Source organism: Caretta caretta, chromosome 3 (assembly GCF_965140235.1).
Source record: "Caretta caretta isolate rCarCar2 chromosome 3, rCarCar1.hap1, whole genome shotgun sequence".
NCBI classification, from domain to species: Eukaryota; Metazoa; Chordata; order Testudines; family Cheloniidae; genus Caretta; species Caretta caretta.
The window spans coordinates 45,971,671-45,990,326 of NC_134208.1; the positions used below are offsets into that span (position 1 = coordinate 45,971,671).

At 42.7% G+C, this 18,656-nt stretch overlaps 1 protein-coding gene and 1 long non-coding RNA gene across 2 annotated transcripts; one reads left to right on the forward strand and one right to left on the reverse strand.

Moving 5' to 3' along the window:
- Nucleotides 1-839: 839 nt before the first annotated feature.
- On the reverse strand, nt 840-13,259 carry LOC125634486 (glutathione S-transferase-like). Its single transcript, XM_048845324.2, is given in 7 exon segments — nt 840-1,058; nt 1,451-1,582; nt 4,801-4,936; nt 5,951-6,083; nt 7,274-7,325; nt 7,538-7,644; nt 12,981-13,259. Coding segments are annotated over 6 exon segments (666 nt in total). The 5' UTR covers nt 7,625-7,644; nt 12,981-13,259; the 3' UTR covers nt 840-932.
- Nucleotides 7,643-10,799, forward strand: LOC125634491 (uncharacterized). Its single transcript, XR_007355939.2, has 2 exons — nt 7,643-8,749; nt 9,660-10,799. It is a non-coding gene; the product is annotated as an uncharacterized LOC125634491 (long non-coding RNA).
- Nucleotides 13,260-18,656: the final 5,397 nt, after the last annotated feature.

Genomic DNA, 18,656 nt, shown 5'->3' on the forward strand with positions numbered 1-18,656 from the left:
TGTTTTGTGTTTGTTTGGACTTTGATACTCCAGGAGGGGTGTACTTTTGTGAATAGGCCTGGTCTACATTAGAAAATTAAGTCAACTTAACTATGTTGTTCATGGGTGTGAAAAATTCACACCCCTGAGCAGCATAGTTAAGACAACTTAACCCCCAGTGTAAACATCGCTGATGGAAGAATTCTTCCCTTGACCTAGCTACCGTCTCTCAGGGAGGTGGGTTGCAGGGTGCAGAACTCCTCCTCTTGACGTAGGTAGTGTCTACACCAAAACACTACAACAGTGCAGCTGTTCTGCTGTAGCATTTTAAGTGTAGACAACCCCTTCCTTCAACAACTGAACTATGCTGAAGGCCATAAGAATCTTTGAGGATTAGAAGAAACTGAGGCAGGGTGACTGCAGTGCCACACAGTGCCAGGGGTGGTCATACTCTGCGACTGTACCCTGCAACCACTGTAAAGGAAAGATGTTTCTGGCCCATTATTGTTTAATAGGTTCTTCTATAAATAAATTCAAAACAGTGTGTGTAGTGTATACCATACTAGAAAGTTACAAGTCAATGTCTTTAAGGGGTCATAACTCAGTGGGAGTTTCTTTTCTGCTCCAGAGTTGAGGTTTTAACACCTATTTGCATCTAGATATAAGCTTATTATTATTATTATTATTATTATTATTTATATTCTGATAGTGGCAACAGTGTGACAGCTTCCTTCCAAATGGAGAGGAAGATGCAGACACTGTCTTAAATAATCTTTTGCTTTCATATTTTATCAAGGACTTGACAGTCATTAAATAAACCACTGAAACCGCAAGAGTAATTAGATACTATTTTCTGTCACTGGAATGTCATTGCTTTTAATTATGGTAGCACTGATCATCTAAATTGGCCTGTTCTGTAGATTTTGATGACTTCTCTAAGTGGAACCTGGCATTTAATCTTTTTTGAAAATTGCCATCACTGTTGCCACATATTGGTCATCAGGTGGGGGCTTCCTCTGGCTTCCAGGCTGTAGGAATTTCTTAATTGTAGGTATGTTGCTTATTCTTGCTTTAAAAGCCTGAAATGAGAAACAACAGAAGCCTTAAGAGTAAGGAAACAACATCCAACTACTTCATAAATAAAAACTTCACAAATTAGTTTTGAAGAAACAGAGCTCATTACATGAGTAGCAGAGCTTAAATCACCTTAATTCCACAGACTTCTATTGTTATTATTACTTAACATTTATATCATGGTAACACTTATAGGCCAACCAGATCAAGACCCCATTGTGCTTGGTGCTGTACAAACCTACAGAAAATTATTGTTCATGCTCCAAAGAGCTACTGTTGATTTACACAGTTTTAATGAGATCAGAATCAGCCCAGGAACTCCTGTTAAATAAGCAACTTGAAGTCTTTGTTCTGCACAATTCTATAGCTGCTGGTTGAGCTTTAGTAACAGAATTACCTGTAACACAGGGAACTTGGAAAGCACAGTGGGCTCTTTCTCTTCTACCATTAAAATGGCTTCAAGCAGCTGTACATCTGCCCAGCTGAATCGGTTGCCAACAAGAAACTCTTGCCCGTGTTGTTTCAAAACCTACAGAATACAAGGGAACACAGATGTTATGGATATGAAAGAGATATATACACTGGATAAATACTGGCAACTGAGCTCATTGTTATACTTTCAAAGTATAGCAAGGTCATGGGCTTTGTAACAATCTTCTATGAAGCATCTGTGTGGGATTTTCAAAAGCACTTACGTGATTCATTGGCATCTGTGCTCCTCAATCGCTCAAGTGCTTTGGCAAATCCCACTCTCTGAATACAAAACCCTAGTATTAATAGCTGCAATAGAAAAAGTCTGAATTCTTGTACCTAGACGAGTATTTCCAGGTCACAGTAGAACCGTTCCACCCCTAGTCCAACAGCCTCTGTGCTTTTGAGGAGGACGAAAGTCTCAGGGAAGGAGAACATCAAGCTGTAGTGAGGGAAATGGTCCCATAGTTGGGGTCTTTCTTCCAGATAATGTCATGGTGTTCTCTCACAATGAGGATACCCCTCTGGGGGAGGGGACCCCAGTTATTAGGAAGAAACAGGTAATAGTAATGTGGGACTTGATTATCTTAAATATAGATATTTGGGTTTGTGATGAACGGGAGAACTGCATGGTGAATTACAAAGGTTGCAGACATCTCAAGACATCTAGATAGACTTATGTGCAGTGCTGGGGAGGAGATGGTGGTTGTGGTACATGTAGGTACCAGTGACAGAGAAAGGAAGAAAAAAGGCCTGGAGGCCAAATTTAGGCTGCTAGATAAGAGATTAAAGTCTAGGATGTCCATGGTAGCATTATCTGAAATGCTCCAGTTCTACAGACAGGGTCAGTTAGACAGGCAGAACTGCAGTGTCTCAATGCATGTATGAGACAAAGGTGTTCAGATGAGGGACTTAGGTTTATTGGGATGTGGGGGACCTTTTGGGAAAGGAGGAGCCTATATAGGAAGGATGGGCTCCACCTAAACCAAAATGGAAACAGATTGCTGGCATGTAAAATTAAAAAGGTTATTGAGGAGCTTTAAACTAAGGGCTGAGGGAAAGCCAACAGGTGTGGAGGAACACATAGTTCAGGCAGAGACATACCTTAGGGGAGGATTTATTAAAGGAGTTATTCTATAGCCTAATAAAGAGGAGAGGACAGAAACTGATAAAGTGCAGGTAGGAACTGAAGAGAAACAGTCAAATGAAAAAGAGTCCCATTCAACTACATTGCATGAAGACAGACAACTAAATATTGACAAATTTTATAAGAGCTCATGTGCAAATGCTGTAATGTAAATATTAAGATGGGTGAACTTGAGTGCCTGGTATTCAGTGAGCATATTGATATAATAGGCATCACAGAAACTTTGTGGAATGATGATAATCAATGGGACTTGGTAATACCAGGGAATGACAGAATAGGTCATGCTGGTGTGGGAGTGGCACCATATGTGAAAGAAAGTAGAGAGTAAAATATAGTAAAAATCTTAAATGACTCACACTGTACCATAGAATCTCTATGGATAGAAATTCCATGCTTGAATAATAAGACTATGGCAGTAGGAATATACTACTACTAGAGAGTCTACAAAAAAAACCCCAAACAATAAGGAGGGATTTCAACTACCCCTATATGACAGGGTACATGTCACCTCAAGACGGGATGCAGAAAAATTTCTAGACTCCGTTAATGACTGCTTCTTATAGCAGCTACTCCTGCGACCCACAAGGGGAAAGGCAATTCCTGATTTAGTCCTAAGTGGCACACAGGATCTAGTTAAGGAGGTGAACATAGCTGAACCACTAAGTAATAGTGACCATAAAGTAATTACATTTAACATCCTTGGGGACTCAGCATGCTCAGTAACACTGGTGAAGCTGGCTGCCCTCACTCTGTCCTCCAACTATTGGCAGGCATGGGTTGTCTCTGCCAATTTTTTTAAAAGGCTCCAGAGGCGATCCTGGCAATTACTGGCTGGTACACCTAAATTCAACACCAGGAAAACTGCCTGAAACTATAGTAAAGAACCGAATAATCAGACTCAGATTAATACGATTTGGTGGGGAAGAGTCAACGTGGCTTTTGTAAAGGGAAATCACACCTCACCAATCTATTAGAATTCTTTGAGAGCGTCAACAAATATGTGGACAAGGATGATCCCGTGGATATAGTACACTTGGGCTTTCAGAAAACCTTTGACAAGGTCCCTCACCAAAGGCTCTTAAGCAAAGTAAACCATCATAGGACAAGGAGAAAGGTCCTTTCATGGATCAGTAACTGGTTAAAAGATAGGCAACAAAGAGTAGGAATACATGGTCAGTTTTCACAGTTGGGAGAGGTAAATAATGGGGTTCCCCAAGCATCTGTACTGGGACCTGAGCTGTTCAACATATTCATAAATGATCTGGAAAAAAGGGGTAAACAGTGAGGTGGCAAAGTTTGCAGACAATACAAAATTACTCAAGATCGTTAAGTCCAGAGCTGACAGCAGAATGTTACAAAGGGATCTCACAAAACTGGGCGACTGGATGAAAAAATAGCAGATGAAATTCAAGGTTGATAAATGCAAAGTAATGCACATTGGAAAACATAATCGCAAATATACATGCAAAATGATGGGGTCCAAATTAGCTGTTACCACTCAAGAAAGATGTTGGTGTCATTGTGGACAGTTCTCTGAAAACATCTGCCCAATGTGTAGTAGCAGTCAAAAAAATCTAACAGAATGTTAGGAACCATAAGAAAAGAGATAGATAATAAGACAGAAAATATCATAATGCCACTACATAAATCCACAGTAAACCCACACCTTGAATATTGTGTGTGGTTCTGGTCATCCCATCTCACAAAAGATAACTTAGAATTAAAAAAAAGTACAGAGAATGGCAACAAAAATTATTAGGGGTATGGAACAGCTTCCATACAAGGAAACTCCCTTCCCATATATATCTATTGTCTCTTACTGTAGGTGATTAGGGGTGCAGTTTTAAAGTAACACACTGGGATTTATCTGTGCAATTCCCATTAACTTTAATTGCAGCTGAGAGATTACAAATCATTCTGAACACTGAGCACTTGTAAGGGCAGGTCTACTCCCTTTTCAGACGCCTCTCTAAAATAGGGGGTGGGGCCATTCGACTCCTTTTGCTCAGTTTGGCAACAGAATAGTGTTCATTGCAAACACAGGCACTCATTCTAATGCCTCAATTGTATGCCTTCATTCGATGAGATGTAATGGGATGACTATAAAGCATTGCCTCACTGTCGCTTGCCTTTTCATAGGCTGGGAAGTATCAGGTTGTGGCCCTCTCGACGATTAAGGCAAGATTCCTCTCCTTCGGTGGAGTGAAAACAAAGGTAATGATCATTCCCATGAGATCAGCTGTTCCTTCCACATACATGTCAATGCTGGAGGGAGGGGAGAGAAAAAAGCATGTTCAAATTATTTCAGGTTTTTCTTGCAAATTAGTAAAAGCAATTTTTGTATGATCCGTTACTGTTTGTATAACCGGCTTTTGTTTTATACGATAGCACTGTTAACATGTCACTGTTGCATTCATGCCTTGCTCCCTTTTTAATGACAATGCAGAATGCAAGCAAAGTTTTTCTGGTGACTGGTTCTTCTGGTTCATTTATTTTTGCTCTTAAAATAAACCTATTGCTTATCAAAGATTCTAGGTTGAACAGCCCTGGAAGCTCAAGTCCTTTTCAGCCACAAAACCAGCGTTGTTACGTAATGGCAGCAAAACCATTTTAGTACTGTATTACAGAACAAGTTATGACTGCTCTGCCTGTATTAAAGATGTTTCACCCACAGGAAAACTGCAGATACTTGGAATTCTTTACTATTGGTGTTGCAATCCCAATTTGCTCAGCAAAACACAATACAAAACAAAAACAATAAACTACAACACTAAGGGCCCGATCCTGTTCAGACCCATTTCAGAAACAATGGTTAAAACCTTAGTGCATAACAGCTTTTTCTCACCATTTCATACTCAACTTATCGTATTACAGAAGTGTTAACTGGTATAATATAGACCAGTGGTTCCCAAACTTGTTCCGCCGCTTGTGGAAGGAAAGCCCCTGGTGGGCCAGCCGGTTTGTTTACCTGCCGCGTCTGCAGGTTCGGCCGATCGCGGCTCCCAGTGGCCGTGATTCGCTGCTCCAGGCCAATGGGGGCTGCAGGAAGCGGCACGGGCCGAGGGACATACTGGCCGCCGCTTCCAGCAGCTCCCATTGGCCTGGAGCAGCGAACCACGGCCACTGGGAGCCACGATCGGCCGAACCTGTGGACGCGGCAGGTAAACAAACCGGCTGGCCCACCAGGGGCTTTCCCTCCACAAGCGGCGGAACAAGTTTGGGAACCACTGCTATAGATATTCATTGTAGTTTATTAAGCAAAAAGGGGTGTTACAGTACAATGCTCTCTCTTTCAGATCCTTCCCGTAGAGGTTGTACTTGGCAGCTATGTAGCTGAGAATGGCTCTGGTCTGCACCATCTTCATCCCATCAATTTCCACCAATGGTACTTGGTCAAACAGCAGGGCTCCATCTTTGGAAAGGAAAATACAAGAAGTATAATGAACAGGAGTATTTGTGGCACCTTAGAGACTAACAAATGTATTTGAGCATTAGCTTTCGTGGGCTACAGCCCACTTCATCAGATGTATAGAATAGAACATATAATAAGATAGATAGATAGATAGATAGATATACGCATACAGAGAACATGAACTTTTTCCTTTTCCTACTCCCTTCCTTTCTCCCTGCCCCTAATCCTCAATAAAAGAGCTGCAGTACATGTTCTGTGCACCACACTTTAGGAGAGATGTGGACAAATTGAAGAGAGTCCAGAGGAGAGCAACAAAAAATGATCAAAGGTTTAGAAAACCTGACCTATAAGGAAAGTTTAAAAAAAATAAATTGGCATGTTCAGTCTTGTGAAAAGAAGACTGAGTGGGGAGCTGATAACAACCTTCCCATGTGTTATAAAGATGACCGTGATCAATTATTCTGCGCAAGGGAGATTAGGTTAAATGTTAGGAAAAAGTTTCTAATTATAAAGGTCTTTAAGCTCTGAAATAGGCTTCCAAGAGAGGCTGTGGAATCTTTGTCATTCCACGTTTTTAAGTACAGTACAGGTTAGACAAGCACCTGTTAAGGATGCTCTAGGTTTACTTGGCCCTGCCTCAGCGCAGAGCCTGGGCTAGATGACCTCTTGAGGTCCCTTCCAGCCCTACATTTCTATGATTCTATATAGCTAACAAAGATGGACCAATTCTTCATCAGATTCATCTGCTTGTATGTTGTCTCTCCAATCCACTACTCTTCATTTGTTTGTGTATTTAGATTGTAAGCCTCTGAAGGCACGGATGACTTCCTTTATGTTTGTACAACACCCAGCACAATGGGCTCCCTACCTGAATTAGGGCCTTTGGGTGCTCCCATAATATAGAGATTTAATAAAAATAAACAGGGGCATGATCCTGGGAGATGCTGAGCTCCCTCAACATCGACTGGCTCCAATGGAAGTTTGGATGATTAGCACCTTGCAGGCATTACTTGGCACCAGACAGGATTGGGTGGTCAAGGTTAGTGATTTATTAATTTAATACATGATGTAAACGGAATTAAATGTGTCCACACAGCGGTTTACACTGGTTTAACTAAACTGATATAAAACCAATTTTAGCTAAACTGGTGCCACTTTGGGTGTAGAAAAGCCCCAGTCTGCAGTCTTACCTTTTATTAACTTTTGATACTGTTCTCTTGTTTCCAAAAATTCTTCTTCAAACTGCAGAAGGAAAGATGAAATAGATTAGTTGCATTGTTATATTTCAGGCATCTTCTTTTAGGAAGCAACCCTGTCACAACAATGAGCCAAAAGGCAGAGTCATACACCAGCATAACAAAATAAATCATGGCTAATCCTGAATCAGTCCAAACAAGAGCACCCCTTTCAGTCTCTCAGGAGCAACTGGATTTCTTCATAAATTATGGACTAACCTCCACCCCAGCTGCTGCCAACAGCCACCGTATTGATTCCATGCGTCCTCTTCCATTGGGGTAGGTAAGTTTGGGTTTCCCAGACATGCTTCCTTGCTTCTGCTTCCCTGACAAATATCAAGCAAAGGAAAATGTTTCTGAACAAAAATGAGTTTTTGCTACAATGGAATGTTTACAGCACAATGAGGATTCAGGCCTCTGCTGCTGCACTGAACACTTTACTTAGGGTATGTCTATACTACAAGTCCTACAGCTGCAGTACTATAGCTATGCTGCAGTAGCGTGTTCACTTAGCCCTGGTCTACACTACAAGTTTAGGTCGAATTTAGCAGCGTTAGATCAATTTAACCCTGCACCCGTCCACATGATGAAGCCATTTTTGTCGACTTAAAGGGCTCTTAAAATCGATTTCTGTACCCCTCCCCGACGAGGGGATTAGTGCTGAAATCGACATCGCCGGGTAGAATTTGGGGGTAGCGTGGACGCAATTCGACGGTATTGGCCTCCGGGAGCTATCCCAGAGTGCTCCATTGTGACCGCTCTGGACAGCACTCTCAACTCGGATGCACTGCCTAGGTAGACAGGAAAAGGCCCGTGAACTTTTGAATTTCATTTCCTGTTTGGCCAGTGTGGCAAGCTGATCAGCATAGGTGACCATGCAGAGCTCATCAGCACAGGTGACCATGGAGTCCCAGATTCACAAAAGAGCTCCAGCATGGACCAAACAGGAGGTACTGGATCTGATCGCTGTATGGAGAGACGAATCCGTGCTATCAGAACTCCATTCCAAAAGACAAAATGCCAAAATATTTGAAAAAAAATCTCCAAGGGCATGAAGGACAGAGGCTATCATAGGGACCTGCAGCAGTGCCGCGTGAAACTTGAGCTCAGGCAAGCCTACCAAAAAACCCAAGTGCCGCTTTGGGTCAGACCCCCAGACATGCTGCTTCTATGATGAGCTGCATGCAATTCTAGGGGGTGCCCCTACAACTACCCCATCCGTGTACGTGGACTCCTGCAAGGGAGTCTCACGCAACAGGGATGAGGATTTTGGGGATGAGGAAGATGATGAGGAGGAGGAGGTTGAAGATAGCACACAGCAGGCAAGCGGAGAAAGCGTTCTCCCCGACAGCCAGGAACTATTTATCACCCTGGAAACAGTACCCTCCCAACCCGGGCTCCCGGACCTTGAAGGCGGAGAAGGCACCTCTGGTGAGTGTACCTTTGTAAATATAATACATGCTTTAAAAGCAAGCGTGTTTAATGATTACTTTGCCCTGAAAACTTGGGATGATTTTGCGGCCAGTACAGCTACTGGAAACGTCTGTTAACATGTCTGGGGATGGAGCAGAAACCCTATAGGGACATCTCCACGAAGCTGGCCTAGAGGTACTCCCAAAGCCTTTGCAAAAGGTTGCTGGGGAGGGCAGCCTTATTGCATCCTCCATGGTAGGACACTTTACCACACCAGGCCAGTAGCACATAGTCTGGAATCATTGCATAAGAAAACATGGCAGCGTATGGTCCCAGTGTTTGCTGGCATTCAAGCAACATCCGTTCTTTATCTCTCTGTGTTATCCTCAGGAGAGTGATATCATTCATGGTCACCTGGTTGAAATAGGGGAATTTTATTAAGGGGACATTCAGAGGTGGCCGTTCCTGCTGGGCTGTTTGCCTGTGGCTGAAAAGAAATCATCCCCGCTGTTAGCCATGTGGTGTGGGGAGGGGTGAAACAATCGTCCCAGAGAATTGGGTGTGAGGGGGGGTTTACTTGGGTTTGTGCTGCAGCCCCTCCTTTTAAATGGCCAACCCAAAGGGTGCTTGGTATGAGAAATGAGGGCGCTGCTGTTTGAAACCATTCCCACGTTATGAAGGTTAAAGAAGCCAAAACACTGTGGCTTTCCATGGCTGCCTGCAAGCTGAAGTCTGTTGCCTGGCCCTGCATGTGTGATCTCTCACACCAAACCGGCAGGCCCTCAATATAAGAGGCAAAATGTGACCTTATAAAGAAAGCACATGTGCTATGTAATGTTAACAGCTTGGTTCACCGTGAAAGAGCCTACCCATTGTTCTCAAAAATGTGTCTTTTTAAATACTACTCTCCCTTTTTTCCCTCCCACAGCTGCAAATGTTTCAACGCTCCCCCTATCATCTCCGTCCCAGAGGCTAGCGCAGATAAGAAGGCGAAAGAAAACGCACTTGCGATGAAATGTTCTCTGAGCTCATGCAGTCCTCCCGCACTGAAAGAGCCCAACAGAATGCGTGGAGGCAAATAATGTCAGAGTCTAGGAAAGCACAAAATGAACATGAGGACAGGTGGCAGGACCAACAGGAGAGGTGGTGGGATCAAGAGGCGCTTAGTGAGGACACACAATCGACTGTATAAAATCGCTTCCTAAAAAAATCGACTTCTATAAATTTGACCTAATTTCGTAGTGTAGACATACCCTTACTAAAGTGACCATTGCTGTAGTATATCGACCCCCTCAAGAGGTGGTAACTAGGTTGACTGAAGAATTCTCAATGCTTACACCTTCTGGAATGGTTCCTCCAAGCTTGGTGGGCTTTCTGATGGGTTCCTGTTTGGAAACCTCTGCTCTGAAAAGCATAAGGCACTCTAGGACACAAACAGGGATAGAGAAAGTGGGGGCCTGAGCATGTTTGATGGTGTTCCTCTCAGGCCCATCCACTCACTCCTGTAGGATAGATCCTCAAAAACACCAGCAGGGAAACAAAAAAAGCCTCATATATTTTTCCTCCCTGAGGATGTACATACTGTTTAAAGCGTGCTTGATCAAAACTTGACTTAGAAATCATGCAAATTGACAATCACCCTTTAAACAGTTCTAAGAATCAAATCATTTAAGCTTTCTGTCTTGGTACGAAGACTATATTCACAGTAAACATAACGCAGAAATAATCACTTCCTCTTTATTAAAGCAAATAACTAATTGTGGCAGCTCATGGCATTTTATCCAGAAGAAAGATATTGTACAAATTTGTAGTTATTTGGATGTAAATAATGTTTAGTGCACGCTGTCAGTGTTTGCTGTCTGTACAGCTTGCAACACCCAATACTCCCTGATATGTTATCACACTTAATGAATACTTTTTACCCTTTATATTATGTCAACACACATTGCAACAACACACAATGTGCAGAAACTTATAGTAACTAAAGCTCTTCCATTAACTATGACAGCTAAAGATCTCATAAGTGCTTTTAAACCAAAATTATGGAATAAAGACTTTTCTATTCAGATCCCCTGTTGTAATCTAGTTTCTACATCAATTATGTGAAGTGCAGTCCTCACAAAGATTGTGCATTGTACACGTAAACAGAACAAATGGACTGAAAAGCTGTAGGTATTATTTAACATGGCCAACTAATAACAAATAGTATGGCACTGAATATGACCGGAGTAATATCAAATCCAGATATCCAAATTCTGCTCTCTGTTACACCTTTGTAGATCCAGAATAACTCCATCAACTTTAATCAACTGTATTTAAACTAGTGATATAGAAAGCAAAATGTACAGTCCATATTTTGGGTGGAAAGTTTCATGTGTGTTTTATTGTCAACCAAGATGAAAATGGTGCATGTGTCAGAACGCCACAGCCAGGAGTTGTGTGGGTTACACGTGGCAATGTACAAAACTGATAGAAAATGTTTTAAATACTTTTGTCTAATCTCCACATTTCCCCTCAAGCAGTCTGTTTTCTATCATGAGCTCTAGGGGTGCGTCCTTACTGGATTTTCTGGAGCAGCCACTTCATAGAATCATAGAATCATAGAATATCAGGGTTGGAAGGGACCCCAGAAGGTCATCTAGTCCAACCCCCTGCTCAAAGCTGGACCAATTCCCAGTTAAATCATCCCAGCCAGGGCTTTGTCAAGCCTGACCTTAAAAACCTCTAAGGAAGGAGATTCTACCACCTCCCTAGGTAACGCATTCCAGTGTTTCACCACCCTCTTAGTGAAAAAGTTTTTCCTAATATCCAATCTAAACCTCCCCCACTGCAACTTGAGACCATTACTCCTCGTTCTGTCATCTGCTACAATTGAGAACAGTCTAGAGCCATCCTCTTTGGAACCCCCTTTTAGGTAGTTGAAAGCAGCTATCAAATCCCCCCTCATTCTTCTCTTCTGCAGGCTAAACAATCCCAGCTCCCTCAGCCTCTCCTCATAAGTCATGTGTTCCAGACCCCTAATCATTTTTGTTGCCCTTCGCTGGACTCTCTCCAATTTATTCACATCCTTCTTGAAGTGTGGGGCCCAAAACTGGACACAGTACTCCAGATGAGGCCTCACCAATGTCGAATAGAGGGGAACGATCACGTCCCTCGATCTGCTCGCTATGCCCCTACTTATACATCCCAAAATGCCATTGGCCTTCTTAGCAACAAGGGCACACTGCTGACTCATATCCAGCTTCTTGTCCACTGTCACCGCTAGGTCCTTTTCCGCAGAACTGCTGCCTAGCCATTCGGTCCCTAGTCTGTAGCTGTGCATTGGGTTCTTCCGTCCTAAGTGCAGGACCCTGCACTTATCCTTATTGAACCTCATCAGATTTCTTTTGGCCCAATCCTCCAATTTGTCTAGGTCTTTCTGTATCCTATCCCTCCCCTCCAGCGTATCTACCACTCCTCCCAGTTTAGTATCATCCGCAAATTTGCTGAGAGTGCAATCCACACCATCCTCCAGATCATTTATGAAGATATTGAACAAAACCGGCCCCAGGACCGACCCTTGGGGTACTCCACTTGATACCGGCTGCCAACTAGATATGGAGCCATTGATCACTACCCGTTGAGCCCGACAATCTAGCCAGCTTTCTACCCACCTTATAGTGCACTTTATAGATTCACTATACAAGAATCAGGGAACAAAGTTAAGTCTTTCAAAAGCAACATTGCCTGCATTCAATATAAAGCAGCAGAAGTTTTTACTTTCATCCACCACTCAGGAGGGAGACAGGTTTTCACTATTTGATCAGCCACTGTAGTTCAGAGCAGAGCACAGCATGCTGTATCAGCCAGTTTTCATGATCAGATCCATAGGAAATCGGCTCTAAGTTCCAGGCTTTCATTGCAATTCAGAACTTTACTCTTTCTCTTGCTTTCTCCCTCCCCTCTCCTTTGGCTTTTTGCTCTCACTGTTTGCCCTCACTTTACAACATGCCTTATTCAAGTCTGAATTAACTTTCTGGATTAATTTCCTATTTAAATGGTTCCTTTCTCCCTTCTTTTGTCCTCCTGTATAGCAATCAAACACCACTTGAACTGCCTTTGATGCAGGAGACTAAATATAGTAAAGATTTTACATTAGCACCAACAACAGTAATGCTAAGGTGTTTGAAAGTAGCTTCATTGAACCAGCAGGTCAAACAGTTGAAAGTTAAACAAATTTCTTTTTATGTGAGTGAGTCTCAGTACTCACCTTCACGTCCTGACCCAGGCCGAGTTCTTCTCCTCCTTAACTGAGAACAGAAGTTGTCTCTTCAGGTTCTGAGAGTACGGAGCTTCTCCAAACTCCTCCCCTCATGGGTAGTCACACGCATACCTCATAGGAAAGAAAAGCTCCCCACTTCCTAAAGAGACCCCCACAAAAATAAAAGTTACAGTGCCATTTTAAAATGTGGCTGTACCTACTACTGTTATAAAATTACTATGAGTGAGAGAGAAAAATATCTTTCTCTCTGCTTTTCAGTTTGTTTTTTTTAACTATACATAGAGTGCTGTCAGCTTCCTGGTTACATAACTACTCAGTATCTCCTGTTGTTTGGGTGGGTCTTTCACACAGCAGAGGAAAAACATTCAGAAAAACAGAGAATATATTACATTTGAATTGACTGTAGTTCAAGTTGATGGTGATACTATTTAACAAATGAAACCAGTGTGTTCTGCCCCTTATCTGACTTTTCAGCAGTAGTTCAGGTTTGTCCTCTCACTGCTGCAATGTACAGGAAAGACACCTAAAATGTAGGACAACATGGGTCTGATTTTTAAAATCAGATTGCCAGAGCCTGACATTCACACATGCAGTTATCTGATTTGCATATGCATTCATGGTACTTGGACATGAAAAATAGATATGCAATTTCTGCCACAATTGGGCTTCATGTTTGTAATTATTAATGCCTATTTTACAACTTTTAAGATGAGCCAGAGATGAGAAAAAATCAATTTGCCTGGGGTCCTACCCACAGTTTCCATACAATACAATTTTTTTGGCTTTGTTGCTTGCATTTAAGGTGAAATGGTCAAATCTAGACATCAAACTGGATGGGTAGATAGGTGGTCTAGCTTCTAGCAGCTAGAGAACCGAACTGGGACTTGGGCAACCAAGCTCCAATTCCCATTTCTGCCACAGACTCTCTGCCTGACCTTGGGGAAGTCACTTCTTCTCTGCTTTTGTGTCAGATACTAATACAACTGGCCACAGAAGCAGTTTACACGTACTAGGGCTATATCTATAGCAGGAGTGCTTTGCTGTTATAAATATATTGGGATACTATACTGGCTCCTGATGTGCACACAGTTATAGTGGCAAAGCTGTGCTTTATACCAATATAGTAAAGCTACCCCCACAAGTGAAACAAGTTATACTGGTAAAAGCACAGTTTTGCCAGTATAGCTTTGTCTACACTAAGGATTCCTGCCTGCATGGCTATATTGGTCAGGACTCACACTTTTTCACACCCCTGACTGACATAGCTATGTTGGCAGCGGTTTCTGGTCTAGACATGGCTTCAGAAAGCCATCCATGGATGTTCTCTCCCAGCATAGGTACCCAGATAGGCGTGCTGGAACAGGGAGGGCCAGGGGACCATGGCCCCTCCACTTTTTACCGGGCCGTAAGGGCGAGTGATGGGGGGAGAGGGTGTGAGTGGAGGGGAGCAGGGTCTTGAGGGGGAAGAGGCAGCACTGGGACGGGTCCTTGCGGGAAGAGGCGGTGCAGTACAAGGGCAGGGGAGAGGGGTGGGGCTTGGGGAAATGGGGTGGTGCAGGGGCAGGGGCTTGAGGGGCAGTGCAGCATAGGGCCACAGTTTGTGCACCAGTGGCTCCCCCGACTTTTAGGGCACTTTGGCCGCTCCTGTACCCAGAGCAGTTGTGGTGCACGTGGAAATAAGGAAGAACCTCAAAAAGTGAATACAAATACAGACAGCAGAAAGGGGAAACTGCAGGGGTGGGAAATAAGTTGAAGGAAAAGTCAATGGAAGAAACGAGGGAAAGAAAGAAACAGAGAAAACAGAGACATGATAACTGTGCCAGGCTGTGTCTTTAGGGGATTGGGGAGAGAAAGAAACTTTCTAATTCATTGCAAAGGGCAACACCCCCTGCTCTCTAGCTTTGACATTGCAGTCAGCAGAAATCTTCAGTGATTCCGTTCCCATTTCCTCTTTGTAGTTATTAACTATTTTAACTAACACTTGCTTCAATGGCAGTCTCTGAGACAGCCCCCAGTTATCTTCTCTGCACCTTGGGAGCAGCTGCTCACTATTCCTCTTTGATTCCTCCTACTTAGTCATTTTTCATTCTAAAACAAGACTTTTCCATCTGCTCTGTAGTTATTTATGTTCCATCACAGCTTTGTAGGAGAGAACTTGCAAAGTTTTACAAATAGCCGAATATGCAATGTCCACCAGGTCACCATTACCTGTTAGTTTACTAATGTTTTCCACAAATCTCTACAGCAGAGAAGGAAACAAGCTTTTCTTATCTAATGTGAATTAACGCATAGATTTCCTGTGAATTTTTTTTTATTGTTTTTAAAGTCAACTTTGCCTAAAACTCAAGATAAACAGAATAAGATTTATTGACAAGTCCATTTCCTCTGTTACATCCTCAATTCAACTCCCACTGAAGTTGAAAAGGCTTTTCATTGACTTCAATGGGAATAAGATAGGCCTCTTACTAAGTGCATATTTCAACATTGCTCTATCTTCACACACACGAAATGTTTCCCCCTTTCTTTAAGCCAACTTTTATCTAAATCTGTCATCATAAAGAAGTTACACTGAAACAAGAAGCATGAGGAAACGTTATTTATTGAAATCTGAATGCACTCTCCCATTTTTAAGATATTGCTTATTTACTGACAGGTTTCAGAGTAACAGCCGTGTTAGTCTGTCTTCGCAAAAAGAAAAGGAGTACTTGTGGCACCTCAGAGACTAACCAATTTATTTGAGCATGAGCTTTCCTGAGCTACAGCTCACTTCATCGGATGCATACCATGGAAACTGCAGAAGACATTATATACACACAGAGACCATGAAACAATACCTCCTCCCACCCCACTGTCCTGCTGGTAATAGCTTATCTAAAGTGATCATCAAGTTGGGCCATTTCCAGCACAAATCCAGGTTTTCTCACCCTGCGCCCCCCCACACACAAACTCACTCTCCTGCTGGTAATAGCCCATCCAAAGTGACCATTCTCTTCACAATGTGTATGATAATCAAAGTGGGCCATTTCCTGCACAAATCCAGGTTCTCTCACCCCCTCACCCCTCTCCATGCCATCATGTGTCAGCAATGCCCCTCTGCCATTTACATTGGTCAAACTGGACAGTCTCTACATAAAAGAATAAATGGACACAAATCAGATGTCAAGAATTATAACTTTCATAAACCAGTCGGAGAACACTTCAATCTCTCTGGTCACGCAATCACAGACATGAAGGTCGCTATCTTACAGCAAAAAAACTTCAAATCCAGACTCCAGCGAGAAACTGCTGAATTGGAATTCATTTGCAAATTGGATACTATTAATTTAGGCTTAAATAGAGACTGGGAGTGGCTAAGTCATTATGCAAGGTAGCCTATTTCCCCTTGTTTTTTCCTACCCCCCGCCCAGACGTTCTGGTTAAACTTGGATTTAAACTTGGAGAGTGGTCAGTTTGGATGAGCTATTGCCAGCAGGAGAGTGAGTTTGTGTGTGTGTGTGTGTGTGTGTGTGTTCCCCCCTGGGGGGGGGGGGGTGAGAAAACCTGGATTTGTGCTGGAAATGGCCCAACTTGATGATCACTTTAGATAAGCTATTACCAGCAGGAGAGTGAGTTTGTGTGTGTATGGGGGTGGGGGGGTGAGAAAACCTGGATTTGTGCAGGAAATGGCCCACCTTGATTATCATGCACATTGTAGGGAGAGTGGTCACTTTGGATAAGCTATTACCAGCAGGAGAGTGAGTTTGTGTGTGTGGTTTTTGGAGGGGGGTGAGGGAGTGAGAGAACCTGGATTTGTGCAGGAAATGGCCCACCTTGATTATCATACACATTGTGAAGAGAGTGGTCACTTTGGATGGGCTATTACCAGCAGGAGAGTGAGTTTGTGTGTGTGGGGGGCGGAGGGTGAGAAAACCTGGATTTGTGCTGGAAATGGCCCAACTTGATGATCACTTTAGATAAGCTATTACCAGCAGGACAGTGGGGTGGGAGGAGGTATTGTTTCATGGTCTCTGTGTGTATATAATGTCTTCTGCAGTTTCCACAGTATGCATCCGATGAAGTGAGCTGTAGCTCACGAAAGCTCATGCTCAAATAAATTGGTTAGTCTCTAAGGTGCCACAAGTACTCCTTTTCTTATTTACTGAGTTGTAATTTTGTTCAAAATGATTTCTACGGTATGTTGTTTCAAACAGTATTTGTAGATCATGTTCTATTCGTGGCTTTATCTTTCTGGCATGTTCACATAACAGTCTAAAAAAAATTATGATTTACCTTCACATGATCCTTGCATCAGTTAACAGGGTATTTTTATTGTATGCTCAGCACCGTACAAAATGCAAATTACAGTCTTTTTAGCAAACAGCAGGGAACCTCTTTCACTACAAGACTCTATGTCTCTATCCTCACAGCTGGAAGGAACTTTATCTAGGGGTAGCCATTAGCAAAGTGCATTTCAAAGGGTGACTGGACTATAAAAGTTAGGGGCAAAACACCCAAAGTATTCTAACTTTTTTTCTCTCTTCTGAATTGTTTGGTAACTCCGTTTAAAGTAGCTAACTGTTGTATATTGACCCCTTACAGGGAAAACAGACCTCTAATATCTGAACTCTCAGGAGAGCAGAACACAGGTTTTGGGGAAAATCTGGGACTAGGAGTGTGTTGGGGTTACTCCACAGGTAGTAACCCAGGCTGTTGGAAGCCAGAGTGTTACTGGAGTGTTGCTTGCTGGCTGCAGCTATACACACACTCAGGGTGTGACATGCATGCTGTTTGGCTGTTTGTGAAGGGCCCAAATTGAGAGGTAAAGCAGCAAAGCATTGTGAGGCACCCACGGTTGCAGGGCAGGTGGTAACACAACCCCTCCCTAGTTTGGATTGTACCCCAGAATATGACAATAGCCTATCTAGTTTGTGTGAATATTTCTGAGACACAAAGGGTGAGTCTACACTACAAAATTAAGTCAAGCTAAGTCAACTTACAGCCACCGCAGTAATTAAACTGCATTTGCATGTCCACACTATGCTCCTTGTGTCGGCGGTGCACGTCCTCACCAGGAGCATTTGCACCAATTTAAGTGTCAGTGTGGAGCATTGTGGGTCAGCTTCTGAAAAGCAGCAACAGTTACAAATTCTGATTCAGACTGATGACTAATTCAAATCAAGTATAAGACTTTGTTATATAAAAACCATCAGCACAGTGGTTCCTTTGATGTGGAGCCATGCTCAATCCCAGTGTGTCTATTTTCAGATTATATACCTAGGTATTCTGAAAAAAATATTATATTTAAGGCAATGAAGAGTATGATCAGTTAAATTCATTTGTACCAACCCAATGAGAGGCAATGCAACTTTGGATAGGAGGCTTACGTTGCATTGCCTCTCATTGGGTTGGTACAAATGAATTTAACTGATCATACTCTTCATTGCCTTAAATATAATATTTTTTTCAGAATACCTAGGTATATAATCTGAAAATAGACACACTGGGATTGAGCATGGCTCCACATCAAATCAGTCACATTTGAGAGGTTAAACTCTTACTGTTTGCCCCAATTTATTCTTTTTGAGGTCCCAATCCTGCAGGTGACCTGACTTTCAGAGAGTCCCATTAAAATCAAATTAGGCTGTAACTGCAGATGCTTCAGTAGGAACAGGGTCTACAGAACTT